The 19,661-nt window shown below is 38.8% G+C and overlaps 1 protein-coding gene across 3 annotated transcripts in view; it reads right to left on the bottom strand.

Moving 5' to 3' along the window:
* The window catches only part of LOC146709516 (inositol 1,4,5-trisphosphate-gated calcium channel ITPR1), a 77,545-nt gene that overhangs the window by 55,066 nt on the left and 2,818 nt on the right, over positions 1–19,661 (bottom strand). For all 3 annotated transcript variants that reach the window (XM_085456507.1, XM_085456508.1, XM_085456509.1), the window contains exons 3-8: positions 18,693–18,763; positions 7,221–7,330; positions 6,473–6,559; positions 4,956–5,114; positions 3,639–3,737; positions 2,873–2,956 (exon numbers count right to left, since the gene is read on the bottom strand). In XM_085456507.1, the coding sequence (XP_085312633.1) occupies positions 2,873–2,956; positions 3,639–3,737; positions 4,956–5,114; positions 6,473–6,559; positions 7,221–7,330; positions 18,693–18,763 (610 nt within the window). The remainder of the gene's footprint in view (positions 1–2,872; positions 2,957–3,638; positions 3,738–4,955; positions 5,115–6,472; positions 6,560–7,220; positions 7,331–18,692; positions 18,764–19,661) is intronic.

Raw genomic sequence — 19,661 nt, 5'->3', positions numbered from 1 at the left:
TCGTAGTCTTTGTACTATTTCAGTCAAATATAGACTATGAATGCAACTAACTGAATTCTTGTTATATTGGCATTTTATAGCGTCTGAAAGGTTTTCCATAAAGCCAGACTGAACTGACTTAGATGCTGTTGTATTATTTGGTTTGTTTGTTTCTGTCATTCTATTCATGTTATATTAAAATACAGTTATGTTATAACCAGTGTTGGTCAAGTTACTTGAAAAAAGTAATCAGTAACTAATTACTGATTACTTCCCCCCCAAAAGTAATCCCATTACTTTACTGATTACTTATTTTCAAAAGTAATTAATTACTTAGTTACTTGGTTACTTTTTAAAAACACGATTTACAACCTGAATAGGTGATAAAGCGATAGATCTTTCAGCCCAATTCTACTTTTTCTACATAATGCATCATACAAAATGTAATCAAATGGAAAAGTCTCTTTTAAAACTTGTTTTAACTTGTAACTAACACCTAGTTTGCATCAACTTTATGCATCAAGCAAAAATTTAATTATATGCAACATTCTATGACTGGAAGAAATTTGTTTAATATTTAAACCTATTTTCTGCACATTCCAGCACATACAGTGGGGCAAAAAAGTATTTAGTCAGCCACCGATTGTGCAAGTTCCCCCACTTAAAATGATGACAGAGGTCAGTAATTTGCACCAGAGGTACATTTCAACTGTGAGAGAAAGAATGTGAAAGAAAAATCCATGAATCCACATGGTAGGATTTGTAAAGAATTTATTCGTAAATCAGGGTGGAAAATAAGTATTTGGTCAATAACAAAAATACAACTCAATACTTTGTAACATAACCTTTGTTGGCAATAACAGAGGTCAAACGTTTACTATAGGTCTTTACCAGGTTTGCACACACAGTAGCTGGTATTTTGGCCCATTCCTCCATGCAGATCTTCTCGAGAGCAGTGATGTTTTGGGGCTGTCGCCGAGCAACACGGACTTCCAACTCCCGCCACAGATTTTCTATGGGGTTGAGGTCTGGAGACTGGCTAGGCCACTCCAGGACTTTCAAATGCTTCTTACGGAGCCACTCCTTTGTTGCCCGGGCGGTGTGTTTTGGATCATTGTCATGTTGGAAGACCCAGCCTCGTTTCATCTTCAAAGTTCTCACTGATGGAAGGAGGTTTTGGCTCAAAATCTCACGATACATGGCCCCATTCATTCTGTCCTTAACACGGATCAGTCGTCCTGTCCCCTTGGCAGTAAAACAGCCCCATAGCATGATGTTTCCACCCCCATGCTTCACAGTAGGTATGGTGTTCTTGGGATGCAACTCAGTATTCTTCTTCCTCCAAACACGACGAGTTGAGTTTATACCAAAAAGTTCTACTTTGGTTTCATCTGACCACATGACATTCTCCCAATCCTCTGCTGTATCATCCATGTGCTCTCTGGCAAACTTCAGACGGGCCTGGACATGCACTGGCTTCAGCAGCGGAACACGTCTGGCACTGCGGGATTTGATTCCCTGCCGTTGTAGTGTGTTACTGATGGTGACCTTTGTTACTTTGGTCCCAGCTCTCTGCAGGTCATTCACCAGGTCCCCCCGTGTGGTTCTGGGATCTTTGCTCACCGTTCTCATGATCATTTTGACCCCACGGGATGAGATCTTGCGTGGAGCCCCAGATCGAGGGAGATTATCAGTGGTCTTGTATGTCTTCCATTTTCTGATGATTGCTCCCACAGTTGATTTTTTCACACCAAGCTGCTTGCCTATTGTAGATTCAGTCTTCCCAGTCTGGTGCAGGTCTACAATACTTTTCCTGGTGTCCTTCGAAAGCTCTTTGGTCTTGGCCATGGCGGAGTTTGGAGTCTGACTGTTTGAGGCTGTGGACAGGTGTCTTTTATACAGATGATGAGTTCAAACAGGTGCCATTCATACAGGTAACGAGTGAGGGACAGAAAAGCTTCTTACAGAAGACGTTACAGGTCTGTGGGAGCCAGAGATTTTCCTTGTTTGAGGTGACCAAATACTTATTTTCCACCCTAATTTACGAATAAATTCTTTACAAATCCTACCATGTGAATTCATGGATTTTTTTTTCACATTCTGTCTCTCACAGTTGAAGTGTACCTCTGGTGCAAATTACTGACCTCTGTCATCATTTTAGGTGGGGGAACTTGCACAATCGGTGGCTGACTAAATACTTTTTTGCCCCACTGTAATTTTTTTTGTGTGTGTTTACACTCACTCTTTCAAATAGATGCAAGTAAAACACAGCAGAAAATAAATAAAATCAAAGACTAGCGGTCCTGTTGCTCTATTTTCACCTGTAAAGCAGGAGTAGGGTAGGCGGAGGTTTACCCTGGTGCAGGTGTGCCGCGGCGGTCAGTGCCGCGAGTTTCTCTGTGAATTTCCCATTACGTCGTTGCGCGCTCGGTACTTGCTTGGGAGTTTAGGGGGTTTTTTCGCTGTAAAAAGACGTTTTCTTCCCACGCACAATGGACACTAATGTTTTTGTCACTTTTTATGGAATCAAACTTAAAGTAAGGTCAGTACTTCCACGCTTTAAACGCTGATACTCTCTCCCGTACTCGATATATTATCCACTGTTGATCTGCAGACAGCTGTTGTCATGAACGTCGCACTCGCTTACGTCACTGTCATGAGACGTTCTCGCAAAAAAAAAAAAAGTCATGGTTTTAGTAACGCAGTGTTCCTACGGGAAAGTACCGGTAATCGAATTACCGTTTTTGCAATTGTAATCCCTTACTTAACTCATTACTTGAAAAAAAGTAATCTGATTACAGTAACGCGTTACTCTCTGGTTATAACACATATGCAATGATTTTCTAAAAGCCATAGACAGTTTTTCTAGGCTGGTTTCTACTGTGAGACAAACCCCTTTAAGAATGGCATCCTGATTGTCGCTCCATTTCATAAACAAGACGATCTTCCAGCTGGTGTTACAGTTGACTGAATTCACCTGAAAAACAAACAATCAGAAGAATGTGAGTTGTAGCATCATGTAGTGACACTAGACCTTTCATTTGTTTTCTCATATTCTCCAAAGATCAAAAAAACAAAACATAAAATCATCATAAAATCATTTATTTTGAGATTAGATCAGAGACCACTCTTATTTAAAGATAATATCTAAATGTATTGTGCATACGTTGGCATATATTGCCAGAATCAGTACTTGTAATTCAGTTAATAATCTACACATGTCGCTAAGTCAACGCCAAAGAAACTGATATTTAAAAACCTATTTTAACTGTCTAGTAAACATACTACTGTAAATATGAAACTAACTAATACAACATATCAAACACAGAACTGAACTTTATTCCTCTGGTTCCTCCGTTGGAGTCTGTTTGATGCCATTAACATCCAAGATTTATGTTTTCACTTTATGTTTAAACCACTTGCAGTCATCAGTCATCAATGAGATACAAAAGTTTTTGCGTTTGCTTTTCAAAAAGAAGAAAAATAAAAGCACTTATGTTGCTTAGTAACACAGAGCAGAAAAACAGGACAACTCTCCTAACGTATTGTTAGTTTTAGCCTTTTGTTTGATTGCGCTCAATCTAAGGAGGACACCAGAAGAAGCCTGCAGTTTAACAACAGTCAGCTGTCAGCCAAGCCGGAAAAAGCGCTAATCATACCTCATTGCATCCTGGATTATCCACGAGCTGGTGTGTGCTGGCATGAAGCGGCTGACCAGCATTCACTGGGTTCAGGACCACTTTGTCCCCGATCACCACCTGCCATTAAAACAAAGAAAAAAAAAGAAAACATTAACAAAAAAAATAATAGTCTTACTTCTCTACGCTGTCTTAACTATAGTTGTGCAGATTCATTGTTTTATTTCTTTTATCTTTTACAGCTTTAAAAAATATATATTTTCAAATTCTGTGACGTTTTAAATTTTATTGACATCCCTCGACTTTCATTTGATTCTTGGTACTTCCATAACTGTACATGCTCTGGCTGCTTTGTAAAATTTGTGATTCTTTGACTTTAAGGAGGTTAAATTGAGTCAATCTATAGTAAACTGTGTCAAACGACTTAGTTAAAAAACATCTGCCAATGACATGCACACAGGCAATGGTCAGAGAGTATCACCATCCATTTATATGCCACTGCACTGTCTATTCTCAGCAGGTTGAGAGTGACTCCAATTATCTTTTTGTTCTTGACCTGCTGCTTAGGCTTCATGCCATAACTCTTCTTTTTTTTTTTTGGGTTGTATGGAAGCCCCAAACGCAATTTCATTGTTCTTGACAATGACAATAAATAAATAAATAAATAAATAAATAAATAAATAACTAATTTGAGAGGAGCTTAACAGGGAAGCCTGGACTCCACTGTAGTTCATTTTGTCCTTGGACAGCAGCCTACTACTTCCTGCCGTAGGACAGAAGAGCTGTTGCCAAAAACAGCTTTGTGATCAGAGAAAGTGGGCGCGAGCTGAATTCTGTTCAGGGATGTGATCAAACAGATGCCCAAGAGTAAGGCTAAGGAGGGCAAAGGCAACCTGCCTCTTAAAGGCCCCATGTATAATATATCATTACGAGTTAATCTTTCAAATAATTAATATTAGTATGAGTTCTATCATTTAAAAAAATGTAGATAATGCCTGTTTTATCTTCCCTGCAGACCTGTATAACCGACGTCTTACAAACATACCATAAATCTGGCTGAAAGTTTAAAATGGAAAAATGAAAACTTACAATTAAGAAGGTGAATATTTTGCTTAGAACTGATGGCTATGAAAATAATATTAAGTACTTGTAGTTTAATATCTCCTACTCACACCATACTAATATACTACTGCACATTAGTCACGTCATTCTAAAGGGATGTCTTAAAAATACAGGATTAAAAAAAACCTCCCAGACACAGTTCAGTTGTTTGCTTTGCCTTACACTGAATTACATACGGTATAGTGGCAACACACTCTTATCTACACAATGACTCACACTGTCCCCAATGGAGCGAAGTTTGTAGAAGGGCTGTATGTAGAACCAGGAACCCTCATTTCCAGCAGTGTCCAGCATCACCCTCATGGCATTTTTCTCCAGCAGTGCCGGCAGTCGTTTGTTCACGGTCAGATATTTGTTGCTCTTCAGGTGGAGGAGCTGAGCAGAATTACATTAAACAAATGAAATGAATTAAATTCATGGCAGACAAATCAGAGGCTGAAATCTGGTGTGAGAAGGGAAGTGTGTTTGATGGACATCAGCCTGTGATCAAGGCACTCCTAATAGTGTCTGATGTTTATATAATAAAGTTTATATATGATATGAAATGGAGAGATTATTTGTCATTAATTTGTTTGTTTCCAGTATCTTTTGTTAAGGATATTTTTTAAGGTCACTTCAGTTTAGTTTCATTAGTGTGCAGCATGAATTTCAGTTTAGGGGTATTGCAAAACAATACTGTAGTTTGTTTTTTAACCAAACTTCAGCAGTTTTTTAAGTTTAATTGCACTTAGCCATAATACCTACCTTTAGCAAGCTTGCACTTAAATACTTTTAAAAACACTTTTAATACTAACTTAAATCTTATTAACCTACTATTTCCATTTATAAGGCAAATAACCATATTTGGTAACTTCAGTTGGACATCAAAACTGGCCTTACAGGCCTGCCAGCCTGAAGAACCACATGGATTTCTCCCAGGCAATCAGCAAAGATCAGGCTGCGTGACTGATAGCGATATAATTGCATCTGACTAATCAGCAGAGGCCTGGAATTTTTCAAACTTCAGTGTTCTTCTGGAATTCAGGAAATTTTGTTTTTTCCCCCACTTTTATATCCTCCTAAACCAATGGTCATAACACTGAAACTAACATTGGCAAGATGATGAAACTCACACCTTATGTGGTTGAATAGTTATGCTAAAGATTGGTGTTGTTTGTATAAGATTTCTAGAAATTAGTGAAAAATGGCAGCGCTATATATGATCATATGACCTGTTCCTGTAAAACTAGTGCACGTGATATAATTTAAAGCATGTAGCAGAAAAATATAGAATGACAGAAATAAGAAAATATTGTGTGTTTTTCTTATATTCCTTTTTGGAAAACATCAAAAATATGTATTTGAAACATAAAAAAGGAAAAATCTTGAAAAATGTGCCTTTAATATTCTCCAATAACAAGTGAACTCTTATAGGTGTGAGGCACCCCTTGGAAGACTGTTACATATATTTAACAAACATGAAAAAACAGAGAGAGAAAAATAGTGTGTACACAAAATCACATGTGGAATAAATATAAGTGAGTTGACACATGTCAGCACAATGTAACATATACCCAGTATATTAAAATAGGAATCCTAAGAAATTCTATGAAATGTCTGCTTGTCTTTATAATTTCTATTTAATCAGTTTATTTCTGCCAGTGATGACTAATGTCAGTTGAATGCAAACTAGGTGTTAGTTACATCAAAGTTTGTGTGACCAGCTTGTAAACAGCTATTTCCCAGAGACACACCTGAATGACATTTCCATACTGAATCACTGTTCCAAGAAGCTTTTTGTTTTCAGAGTCGTTCTGCTTCTTCTCCAAGTCAGCCGCACTCTGAGATACAAAAGAGAGATGAGAGAGAAAAAAAACAAAACAAAACCGTATCTAACAGCTATTGCAACATAAATCACTGCCAACACTCTTACACAGTAATTCCAAAAGACGCAATCACGTTGGTTAGCCATTAACAAGGCACCACATTATTAACAAAGTTCTTAGTCAAAAATATACGCAGCAGAGACTTTTAGTTAAAGCTCAGGCTCACATTTCCATGGAAACGCAGGCACGATCGCAATCTTCCAGTTTATGACTGTGTAGTCAGATTGCAGATTGCTTTAAATGGTAATGTATTGCAGCAGAAAAAGGGAAAGGAAAATGTAGAGGGTGGAAAGATAGGACAGTAGTAGGGAAATGTCAGAAAAGTCTATAAAAGGACTTCTACTTTATAAAATACCTGCAAAACCTTTAAAAACCCACCTGAAACTGTGACACAGAGTGCACACAATCGATAGAGTGATACACTCACTATGCTGTTTTTTAATTCAGCGTCTACAAAGTCTAGACTTCATCAAGACCATTTAAACCCAAAAAGTTAAAATAACAAAAAAAAAAAAAAATCTGACTCTTTCTTTAATGTTTATCTTGGGAGCTTTTGGGAACATGGGTGTTAACTGCAGTGGTCTGTAGTACCTGCTGGGAGGTTCACTTCACTTACATGCAACTTGTTAAGCAGCACTGACTCTGTGTTCCCTCCAGGTTTCGCCGCTTTCCAGAACTGCTTCTGGGCTGAGTAGCGGTTCATGGGACACAGTCTAAACAGACAGTCTGCACAGAGATAGAAATCACTGGCTTTAGCTGAAAAACTGGATCCAAAAACATGTAAACATGCACACACACTCAAAAAGAGATATATGTGTGTATCATTTAATCACATTAAATATCATTTAATCACATGATTTCTAATGACATCATGCTGGTGCACAGTCTAGAAACAATTCAATTATGTAAATTAAATAAATATATAATTATTTTTAAAATCTGTTTTTAATAACTAACATTAAAACTAAAATAAAACCCAGGAAAGAAAAATAAATTGGTCACCCAGGGCTAAATCGACATTTTTACTAAATATGCATATGTTCATATAACTTTGAAAAAAGGCAAAAAACGATCAGTCCAGATGGTTATAAAGAGAGAAAATGGTCACAATTTACTCCGTCTGTTTCTGTCCACATTTGTCTTCTCCAGTCACTCCTTCTCTTCTCCTCCATTTAATACAGATGGAAAATATACCTCTGAGTCCAATGCAAATAATTTGTGTAACAATTTTGAAAAAAGAAGAAACAGAAGAACAGAAAAAGTAAAAAGATTACACATGATTCTATTTTCCCTTTATGGCTAATGACTGTTCGTACATCTCCAAGTCTTTTCATTTCACAAACTGGTGGATCCTTACCCAGCCATGAAAAATGGGTTCACTGATGTTAGTGGATATGTGACCTGCTGTAGTCAGAATCCGTCCACATCAGACGCTACATAATGTTCAGTTCTCAAACAAGTTGAAATCGGAGCAAATTCTCAAAAATGGTTTTGGTTGTATACCACACTTATTACAGCTGACAATAGTAAATTAGTTAAAAATCAAACAATGTGTACAAAATATATTCATCTACTGGGAGTAAAGCCTGGGAAGGTTGGTGCTGTGTGGAAGATGGGTAACAGCCACAGCTCACACACAAACCAACAGCGTGAACAGCAAAAACACCACAGTAAAAATTATTAAAGACACTCACCTAAATAAATTAGACTTTTTTGCCATTTTAAGTTATGTGCTCAAATATTAAATAACCACAACATTTAAGCACACATTATTCTTTCAGTTCTCCAGAAAAAAAATTCACGCATGTGTGTTCCTGCACTTCAAAAGCATTAATAATTTGCCTGCATGAAGATCAAAGGTCTTTGTCTGCTTCACGGAGCAGTCATCACAGACAACACAGCATGTGTTTGTTATGTGTGCTTACCAGATGTATGATCATAGTAATGTATGGTTATAAGCTGTGGTTGGACTACCACACACACACACACACACACACCTATGTGTCTGCAATGTGATCCAGCAACACAACAAGTTGTAACTGTAGCAACGATGATTTGCAGCTGTCATCAGGAGTCTCTGATTTTGCTGCTCATTTGCATAGATACTGCAAAAACCGGTCTGCAGGGAAACTAGTGTTTTTTTTCATTTGCATGTGGATGCAGTTTTAACAGAGTTCCTCTTCTATCCTGGGAGACTTCCTCTTTTGTAACAAGCTCTACAGCAACTTCAGTTGAATCCCTCAGAGACTTCCACAGGATGAGTACTGATAAAGCATTTCGCTGCAGAGTTATAGCCGCTTTCCCTGCTGAGTTCAACTACAATTCGACAGTGACTCCTCCCTGCGAGTCCTGGCTTTCCTCTGACTTCACCTCTCATCAAACCACAGCTTTCTTTTCTAAGAGGATGAAAAGAGGAGAAAAAAGGAGCAATGTGTCCATCCTTTCTCCATTCTCTCTCTTCTTCAGCTCTAGTTGCAGTAACATGACCAAATAAGGCCGGCCAAGAAGGGGAGTGGGATGACTGAAAGAGAGAAAGGAGGGTGGAGACTCCCCAGCCCTATATTCTGTCATCTCTCCTTCTCCTTTCTGAATTCCTCCAACCATTTCACACAGAACTTGTTCCCTCGGAGTCAACGTCTCCGTCTGTGTCTCCTAAATTGTCCTCGGGCCTCCCTTAGCCCCTCCCCATTAAATATGGTTTACTTCTTGGCCCAAAACATGGTTAGAAAAACAAAGCAAAAAGGAAGTGAAAGAGAAATGAGAAAGGCCAGAAGAGAATGAAAGAATGTAAGATAGAGCACAGAAAGGTCAACTAAGTGGAGAAATTGAGCTTTTAGATATAATCAGTGTGCGTTTATGTGTTCCACATAAATCAAAACATACAATAATGGATGTGGCTTTAACTTGTAAACATAAATGAAACAATGAATACATATTTCACACAGCCTGTTTCACACGCAGCACTCCATGGAATATATTTGGTGCATGTGACAGATAGATGATCAGCTAATAGACATTTACCTTGCATCACAGCCAGCTGTGAGGGGAAACGTGCTATTTAAGTGAGACAGAGGTGAGAATTTCTTCCAGGGTCACAGATTTCTTTCTTTAGCATGCAAGTACACAATTGAGCTCAGAAATAAATCTGTCTTTGATACTGGCCACCTCGTATGTACTTATAAATGCTGACCTACAATTGTTTAGCTATAAGGCGGGTACATGATAAAACAACTGAAAAGGCTAAAAGCCTATCTTAAGTCATATGACAGAAATCTTAAGCCAATGCAGAAGAAGCACTGGATTTTTAATATATACACATCTCTTTTCATTGTTTTGTAGGACGTCCGTAACTAATATTAGTAATAACTTTGTATCGCACTTTTCAAAACAGAGTTTCAAAGTGTTTCACAATTTGATTAAAGTAACACATAAGTATACATATCCCAACATCATTCCTGCATACGCACTTCCACATACACAAATAGATGTAAACCAAGGATGGGGAAAGGATTAAGAGAAAGCTAGCCAATAAAAGTGAGTTTGTCAGAAGTCGTTTAAAAAAGCCGACCTGATAGGCTGAGGAAATTCGGTGGCTAGTGCCCTGTGCTTGCTCACGCACAGCCACAGTGACATAGAGTAAGTTATGCATGAATGGGCTGGACATTGATCTACTGCCAGTCAGTGTGCTGAAAAGGGTAAATCCACAAATCACCATAACATGTGCAAAGTATGAAAGCAGCTTTAAGGCTGGGTTCGTATTCACGCATATATTCATAGTTATTCAAAGTCCTCTTCCTCCATCTCTCCCACACACAGTGCTGAGTGATTCTTGACTCACAGCTGAAGATGGCGTTAGATTGTGACAGTGCCTTAGAGTATAAACAGAGAACAAGTGAGCTGCGAGTGTCACACACATGCATATGTGACTTAACTTAGCAAATAGCATAAACGTTGCAAATTCGGGCATCTTTTTAAAGTAACGCCACCATCTAATGTGACAACAGTCTGAAAGTCAAAGTGAGGCAACAAACTGACTATAAGAAGACATTCACTGACAGTAAATGGGAGACGTATGAAATAAAATGTTTTCCATGACATCAGGCATATTGTATCAGCTGGTTGACTCAACAGAAGTATGTGACTGAAATGATTGTTGTATCTGTGCTGGTTTGATTTCACTGTCAGACTGGTTTTAAAGACAAGGTTATGAGAAAGTCTTTTAGATGCTGACAAACTTCCGCAGATTAAAGAGGATCAAAAGGACGACGCTTGAAGCCGTGCAGCCAGCAACTGAAGAAACTCTAAGGGGCTGTAAAGCACACAGAGATGATTGAAAGTTTTATTACAGCACAGAACTGCCACCATACTTGGACGGCAGGATGAAGGTACGACAGCTTCTCATTCAACTGAATGACAACATAAAGTTGCGCACTTCACTGTAGCTGAAAATAATAATAAATTGGAAATTCAGCCTTTCACTTTATCTCCTCTTAACCGTCTGCTACCCTGTCCAAAACACAGTACTGGATTTTTTAAAAACTACGCTGAACAATTTACAAAGAAGTAGTAACATAAATAGCATCTCCTGCAGTAAATATACAACATAGTCTAGCTCAGGAACTGGGGAAACATAATGCATTACACGTTTTCTATTCTCTGCTAAATCTGAAACATCACCAACAATCTGGCTTGTATAAAGTGCTATTCACTGCATCCCTCTTGTTGGAGGTATTATAGAGGAAGCACTTGTAGTGCATCTGAGACAGTAAATGGATCTACTGACAACAGCTTCCCTTCACCGTTTCCTGCAAGACCTCTCATCTCAATAGGCAGGAGAGGAATTTGTGCAGTTGTTAGCAGGGGAAGGGGGACTAAAGACAGGCCCGTTTCTGGTGTTTATCGCAGATGAGCCACCCAGCGTTTTTCTGCAGTCCGTCTGTAACAGCATCAGTGGCTCGGCCTGACAACAGACAAGTGGTGGTAAGGAGCTGGCACTTCAAGTATAATTGAGTCTATTTAAATGTTTCAAGTTATTTCAGGTAAACCAAGGCATGAGTTGTGATAGGCAGGAGGTGGCAACATCTGAAGCCAGCACAAGAAGACGCTGCCCAGTGTAATGGCCTTCACATGCTACTAGTTAAGCAGTGAAAATGTCAGAGTACAACAAGCAAGCAAAAAAAAAAAAAAAATCACTTGTTGTTCAGAGACCTGTTTTGTTAATGGAGTCCTTTCTAGTGTTTGTTTCAGGTTTCTCACACCAGAGCTTTATAATTAACACTATTCTAGAAATAGACCAGCAATTATATAGCACTTTTCTAGTCTCACTTCTCAAAGCACTTTAGACTACAACCCAGAATAGGTGTGGTTAAAAAAAAAAAAAAAGCAATGCTGTCACACATCAAACTGACAAGCATCATTTTACCATGTTCATAAAACAGGCAAATAAACCAAATCTATTAAAAATTCAGAAATAAAAGAAATAAAAGATAGTTTGACTGAGAAATTATATTTATCAAGTATTTAATGAATATCTTTCATACAAACTATGACCATTCTGTTATTGTTATACAGTGTTTTACACATTCTCTTTACAACAAAGATAAATGCAAATCCACACTATGGGGCTTATTATAGACTTTTTTAGAGTGGTACACAAAGGTCTATTCAAAGCTACAAAGAGAAGAGTGTTATGAATACCCACAGCTCAAAACAAAATTTTAGGTCAGAGTCTCACTCACCAGAGACTGTACACATGTCTCAGATTTCAGCTGTTTATTACATGAAGTGCCAAGAGGTCTGATTGGTTAATACAAGTTGAGTCAAGAGGCAGCTTTGGCTCTTAGGAGAAATAAAGGCCAGTGTGATGATGACAGTCCCAGAGTGACAAAGCCAAAGTGTGCCATATTTACATGTAGAGAGTCCCTGTCTCTTAAATTTCTTTTGTCAAGTGCCCATATACAGTAAATAAAATGTATTGTATGTTTAGTACATTATTTGTCATGTCAATGCACTATCATTACATGGGGGTTTTGGGTGGAAACCAAAGTATTTTATTAATTAAAGTGCTGAATAAAAAGGTCTAAAAAAATAAATAAATTAATTAAAAAAATGGGTTGGAACGTCAAGATTTATACTCTTGGCTCCAAATCTACAAAATGCTAACTACCATCCATATAACCACATTGCTGACAACATTTAAATGCAATGGCAGGTGCATAAAATATAAAAGAAACAGCTGTTAAACTGATCCAAATGACTCCTAATATGTCAACAGAGTAAGTAGCTAAATAAAGGCTGCCTAAGTCAGCTAGAAAGACAAGGTTTCTACAGACACTCGTTGATTGAAAGTATCTGCCAGTAGGTCAAGTTTTCACCATCAATGATTTAGATAAGGGCCTTTACATACTTTGTCAGTCTTAAATATGCATTTTCAGTCATAGAAAAAGTGACAGTTCTGAAGGTTTTGCAACAGCTAAAAGTGAAAGTTGCAACAGATTTTAAAGAGGAGGGCATTTTTGAATAACGCAGCTTTCCTCCACATGTAGTAACTTTGATGAAAGCAACTGATCTGACTGGTTGTGCAAGAGAGCCTTAAATCACAGTGACTAGAACGAAACACAAAGCAGTCTCTGCCTTAGATGTGTGTGGATGTCGCTCAGTGTGTGTGTGTGTGTGTGTAGCATGTGTGTAAAGGTATCTGAAATACTGTAAAGGTGAAATGCAAAGAAAAGGCTGATGTCTAAGCCTATGGACAAAGGCTTCACGAGTGGGAGTATAAATTGTGTGGAGAGTGCTCATGTTTACATTAGGAGGAAATGTTAAGCATACCTCAGCAGTGACCGTATCACAGAGTGGACATGGCTCGTCTGGCCTTATTGCTCTTATGGTGTCCACTTAGTGGGATTATCACTACACAACTGGGTCTCTTTCCAGCTGTGCAACTCCTCATAGTTTTGGGGGTGGGGTGGGGGGGCAAACAATGAAGACACGTATTGTGAACACATACATGAGTTTGGCAGCTGTCAGATTTTTACGTTTTACGATTGGTTTTCCCCCCCCCATGGTTGAAAAGTAAATTTTCACCACATAGCTCGTGCTTCATGCATATGTCACAGCTAAAAGTTAAATGTGTCAATAATAAAATGAACGTCTTCCATGTACTTGTAGTTTCCTTTTAATCCTGGTTCACTGTCACATTGACTTAAAAGGGACACTTTCATACAACAGAGCCATTGTTAACGGTGTTTAAAAACACCGCCGCCTGTTCTTCTTTTGACATCTTAAAGTCTCTGCTGTGAAACGCTCCATTTCTTTTCTCTTTACAGTATATGCTATACCATTAATGGGACATATATTGCACACGTTATAGCAGATAAGTAAGTACACTACCTCTTTCCTATTTGGCTCCTTACAGAAACAGACTAGTTAAAGATGTCTCTGCGAAACCATTCACAACATTCTGAAGCCAAAAGACCCAGGGTCATTTCAAAGAGGTACTACAGGAACTACACTTTAATGAAGCTATAAAATTTCAAACAGATTATTATGGTCAAACTTGAAATGCGCAGGCCTGAGACACCCTGATGTTTACTCCATTTTACATCGTCCAGGCTTCTTTTCATTGCATCCTACCTGCCTGTATAAGGACATGTCTGCTTATTTGCATACCTTCGCTTAGGATCCAAGAAATGTCATAGGGTTGCTATTTTAAATTTTACAGGCTCCAAGTCCATTATATCATTGCTGTTAACACAGAGTTACTTTGTCACATTTTAAACTCTACCAGAACCAAAAGGATTATAATATTTGTACAGGTTAAGTAGTACTCTACATTTTGAGTAAACTAACCTTTAAGGAATTTGCTATGTATGGTTTTACTGGAACCTTCTCCAGGTGGCTTTGTCCACATCCATTAATAACACCTTTTTCCCCTCTAGCAGACACCCAGAATCCTCTCTCACTGGCATTAAGGCCTCTTCTGATCAAGCTGACACAGTGAATGAGTTACTAACTCCAGTTAGACACAAAAGGTCTATATATTGCCAAAAGTATTCACTAACTCATTCAATCATTGACTTATGTGTTTCAATCACTTCCATGGCCACAGGTTTATAAAATCAAGCACCTATGCATGCAGACTGCTTTTTCAAACAAACGTGAAAGAGTGGGTCAGGCTCAGTAATTTCCAGAGTAGTACCATGATAAGATGCCACCTGTGCAATAAGTCCAGTCATTATAATTTCTCGCTACTTAATATTCCACACTCAGCTGTTAGTAGTATAAACAGCCAGTGCTTGGGATCATTGCAGTCCTAAATAAAATAAAGCTTCTGCAGAGTCTTTCTACGTGGTGCTTGTATGGTGGAACAAAATCTGACCTCTCCTTTCTGTATTCATAATTCCATCAGTTTTGACAAGATCCAAACCACGACAGAGCCTCCATGATGTTTTACACACGACCGTAGATGATCAATGTCGTATGTCTCTCCTGACCTCCTACACATCATTAGGCCTGCCACTTCTTCTTTTGTCCAGTTTCATAAATGTTTTTAAGGACATGCTGTACAACAAGGCAAGACATCACCTTGTTGGAACAGATATACAATTTTATGTGTGTCATACTGACAAAAAGTGAACAAATAATGTATTTTTGCGAAAGGCTGCTAAAAAAAAAATAAAAAATGCCTGAAGACACAATTTCAAATTGGTTATTTGCTAAATTGTCTGTTATGTGTAGACACAGCAATACTTCATCCCTTGTGCTCGGTGTCTTTTTATCCTTGGTTAGTGTTAAGTGGTGTAAAAAAACCGAAAGCGAAAAGGTTGAGAAGGTCACTTATATAATGAAAGACATTTAAACAAACAAGAACTCCTATCAGTAATACATACAGTGGGGCAAAAAAGTATTTAGTCAGCCACCGATTGTGCAAGTTCCCCCACCTAAAATGATGACAGAGGTCAGTAATTTGCACCAGAGGTACACTTCAACTGTGAGAGACAGAATGTGAAAAAAAAAATCCAGGAATCCACATGGTAGGATTTGTAAAGAATTTATTCGTAAATCAGGGTGGAAAATAAGTATTTGGTCAATAACAAAAATACAACTCAATACTTTGTAACATAACCTTTGTTGGCAATAACAGAGGTCAAACGTTTACTATAGGTCTTTACCAGGTTTGCACACACAGTAGCTGGTATTTTGGCCCATTCCTCCATGCAGATCTTCTCGAGAGCAGTGATGTTTTGGGGCTGTCGCCGAGCAACACGGACTTTCAACTCCCGCCACAGATTTTCTATGGGTTGAGGTCTGGAGACTGGCTAGGCCACTCCAGGACTTTCAAATGCTTCTTACGGAGCCACTCCTTTGTTGCCCGGGCGGTGTGTTTTGGATCATTGTCATGTTGGAAGACCCAGCCTCGTTTCATCTTCAAAGTTCTCACTGATGGAAGGAGGTTTTGGCTCAAAATCTCACGATACATGGCCCCATTCATTCTGTCCTTAACACGGATCAGTCGTCCTGTCCCCTTGGCAGAAAAACAGCCCCATAGCATGATGTTTCCACCCCCATGCTTATGGGGGTGGAAACAGTAGGTATGGTGTTCTTGGGATGCAACTCAGTATTCTTCTTCCTCCAAACACGACGAGTCGAGTTTATACCAAAAAGTTCTACTTTGGTTTCATCTGACCACATGACATTCTCCCAATCCTCTGCTGTATCATCCATGTGCTCTCTGGCAAACTTCAGACGGGCCTGGACATGCACTGGCTTCAGCAGCGGAACACGTCTGGCACTGCGGGATTTGATTCCCTGCCGTTGTAGTGTGTTACTGATGGTGACCTTTGTTACTTTGGTCCCAGCTCTCTGCAGGTCATTCACCAGGTCCCCCCGTGTGGTTCTGGGATCTTTGCTCACCGTTCTCATGATCATTTTGACCCCACGGGATGAGATCTTGCGTGGAGCCCCAGATCGAGGGAGATTATCAGTGGTCTTGTATGTCTTCCATTTTCTGATGATTGCTCCCACAGTTGATTTTTTCACACCAAGCTGCTTGCCTATTGTAGATTCACTCTTCCCAGTCTGGTGCAGGTCTACAATACTTTTCCTGCTGTCCTTCGAAAGCTCTTTGGTCTTGGCCATGGCGGAGTTTGGAGTCTGACTGTTTGAGGCTGTGGACAGGTGTCTTTTATACAGATGATGAGTTCAAACAGGTGCCATTCATACAGGTAACGAGTGGGGGACAGAAAAGCTTCTTACAGAAGACGTTACAGGTCTGAGAGAGCCAGAGATTTTCCTTGTTTGAGGTGACCAAATACTTATTTTCCACCCTGATTTACGAATAAATTCTTTACAAATCCTACCATGTGGATTCATGGATTTTTTTTTCACATTCTGTCTCTCACAGTTGAAGTGTACCTCTGGTGCAAATTACTGACCTCTGTCATCATTTTAGGTGGGGAACTTGCACAATCGGTGGCTGACTAAATACTTTTTTGCCCCACTGTACATAAACACTCACACACATCATATATAAACAGTTCATATACAAAAATAAATAATAAGTTAAACCATGTAAAACACAAACTAAAACGTGAAAAAGTAACAATCTTGGAAGTTGAAGGCCAATATTGATTAACACTGTGCAGAAGAAAACTATGCTCAGTATCTGCCAGATTACTGAATGGAGCTGAAGTGAAATAAACTGCCAATTTCCAAAGAAAAACATTGAAAGACGTTTGGAAAGCCTGGAGAACTATTGCTCAAGAATTTTAAGAAATTGCAAGCCTGGCTTCTTGGAAACAAAACATAATGAAAGGAGGGCTGACTCAAGAATTTTGCACAGTAAATGGTAAATGGTAAATGGCCTGTATTTATATAGCGCTTTACTAGTCCCTAAGGACCCCAAAGCGCTTTACATATCCAGTCATCCACCCATTCACGCACACATTCACACACTGGTGATGGCAAGCTACATTGTAGCCACAGCCACCCTGGGGCACACTGACAGAGGCAGTCATTAATGACTGACAGAGTACAGTCATTAAGACTAAAAGCAACACAATAGTTGAAATCACGCCCAGGAAGAAAACATGTCAAACGTTGCCACTTTGTAAGTTAATAGACTTATCGTATCACTGCTCCATTGCTAAAGAACAGGTAGATCTGACTATAATTACACGGCTATTCAGTTTAATGAATGTGTTATTTAGATGTTTTATGATCCCCAAGACAGTGTTTAGCCCTATTCTCACACCTGCAAATGCATCTGTATTATATACTAATGGGAAAGTAAAGAACTAAAAGACAAATAAAATAATTCAAATGGATAAGTACTCATATGTCTTATATGCTCAAAACGTACAATTCTGAAAGGCTGTAATTACTCTCTTTTGTAGGCTTTTATAGAAATGGCCGATACAATTACTTTGAATTGCCAATGAAAACAAAGAACCAAGGAAGACTACATTTCTCTCTTTCAAAAAACTTAAATTAAAATGAAAATCTGAATATGCGGTTGAAGCTCTACCAACGGTCTAGCTATATTACATTTTCTTTAAGTGTCATCCAGCAGCAGCAAGCTAAAGTGCATGTTTCTTATAAATGTGTACCAGTGCCTGTGACTGCTCAGGCCTTCAATCATATTCTGTGTACAATGTTTAGCCAGCTCTCCCCAAGGGACATAAACCTCTAGCCTGAGAACTGCAGGTCACGAGTTCTACTTCCTGTATGAGAACTAATAATAGCAAATTCACCCAAAGACACAGCTGAAGGATTTTTATTTAGAAAACAGATTCTCAAGTGGGTGTTTTTTTTTTTTTTTTCTCAACAAATCAGCAGAAGAGATGACTCTCCATCTGCCTCTACCTCCACAGACCTGTGCGAGCTAGGGCACACAGCTAATAAATACACACACACACACACACGCCTGTTTGAAGTCCAGGAGGCTGAGATATTGTGGCTGTCACCAAAGAAACACAGCATAACACATTCAGCAGCAGGTCTTACACGCTTCGCAGTATAAACAGATAGGAGTTAGTGCTATGAGGAGGAGTGTCACGAGGAAGAGGGGAGATTAATTTGCTCCTCTTACCTCTGAACTTCTTCGGCGGGTTGTTGAGGTCCCCAGCATCAGGCTGGATGACGCAGCGGTCATCCACCAGGCTGTAAATACGGACACATGACACATGTAAGCGCTATACATATAATAAGATCATATCCCAAGTTACCATGACAAAGCTGGCAAAGCCCCGAGCATAACAACCACAGCAGCAATGAGGAATAGTTAAGTTCACCTTTAAAGTTGTTTTTTTAAACAAGACTCGAATAAGTATGTAATCATTTTCTTATTCTTCTATTACAGTGAGCTGAATGCTTATGAAGTTTGGACCATTTTAACAAAAATTGAATTATCTGCAATTAGGCCATTTTGATGTTTATGATATTTTTAGAGCTCACAATGAATCAATTGGTACAAAAAATATTTAAACACTGCTTAATTTAAAAAGAAAAAGTACCAGTTGCAAGCTAATTTCAAAAACACTGCATCAGTTGAGTGTGTTTGATTAATAATTTTATAGCACAGCAATGATCGGAACGTTTAAAAGGCCAGGAGGAACAGAGGGTTGATAATACTGAGACAGTCAAAGTGATCAACACCACATTTTCAGAACTACAACTCAGCATAACTGGTCAACATTTCTGCAGATGTACTAAGATTGCCATTGTTCTTGGATATCAGAGTCACTGTAATTCATCATTCCTGTGGGTTTGTGTTTAAGCTTACTGTGTATGTGCTAAACAGAGACTCAGGCAAAAAAGTATTTCCAACAAAAGCGTGTGCAAAAACTCTACCTTTGTTTCATGAATTATCTGGGATCGTTACATAGTTGCAGCATGTTTTAGCCTCCCCTTCCACAAAATAAGGAAATATTCTGGATTAAATGACCGGTGGCCAGACAGGAATTTCTGGTGACAAATTTAGCTTTCACTGGCTTAGAATAACACTTGTCTGGACACAGGCCAAATCCCACATCCACTTTCAGCCTTCTGAAGTTGCCCA

Source organism: Copadichromis virginalis, linkage group LG5 (genome assembly GCF_057382275.1).
Source record: "Copadichromis virginalis isolate Kocher_CV1m ecotype Utaka linkage group LG5, C_Virginalis_male_GT1.1, whole genome shotgun sequence".
Lineage (NCBI taxonomy): Eukaryota > Metazoa > Chordata > Actinopteri > Cichliformes > Cichlidae > Copadichromis > Copadichromis virginalis.
Note: the sequence above shows the minus strand (reverse complement) of the source record. Positions and strands in the feature narration are given on the sequence as shown.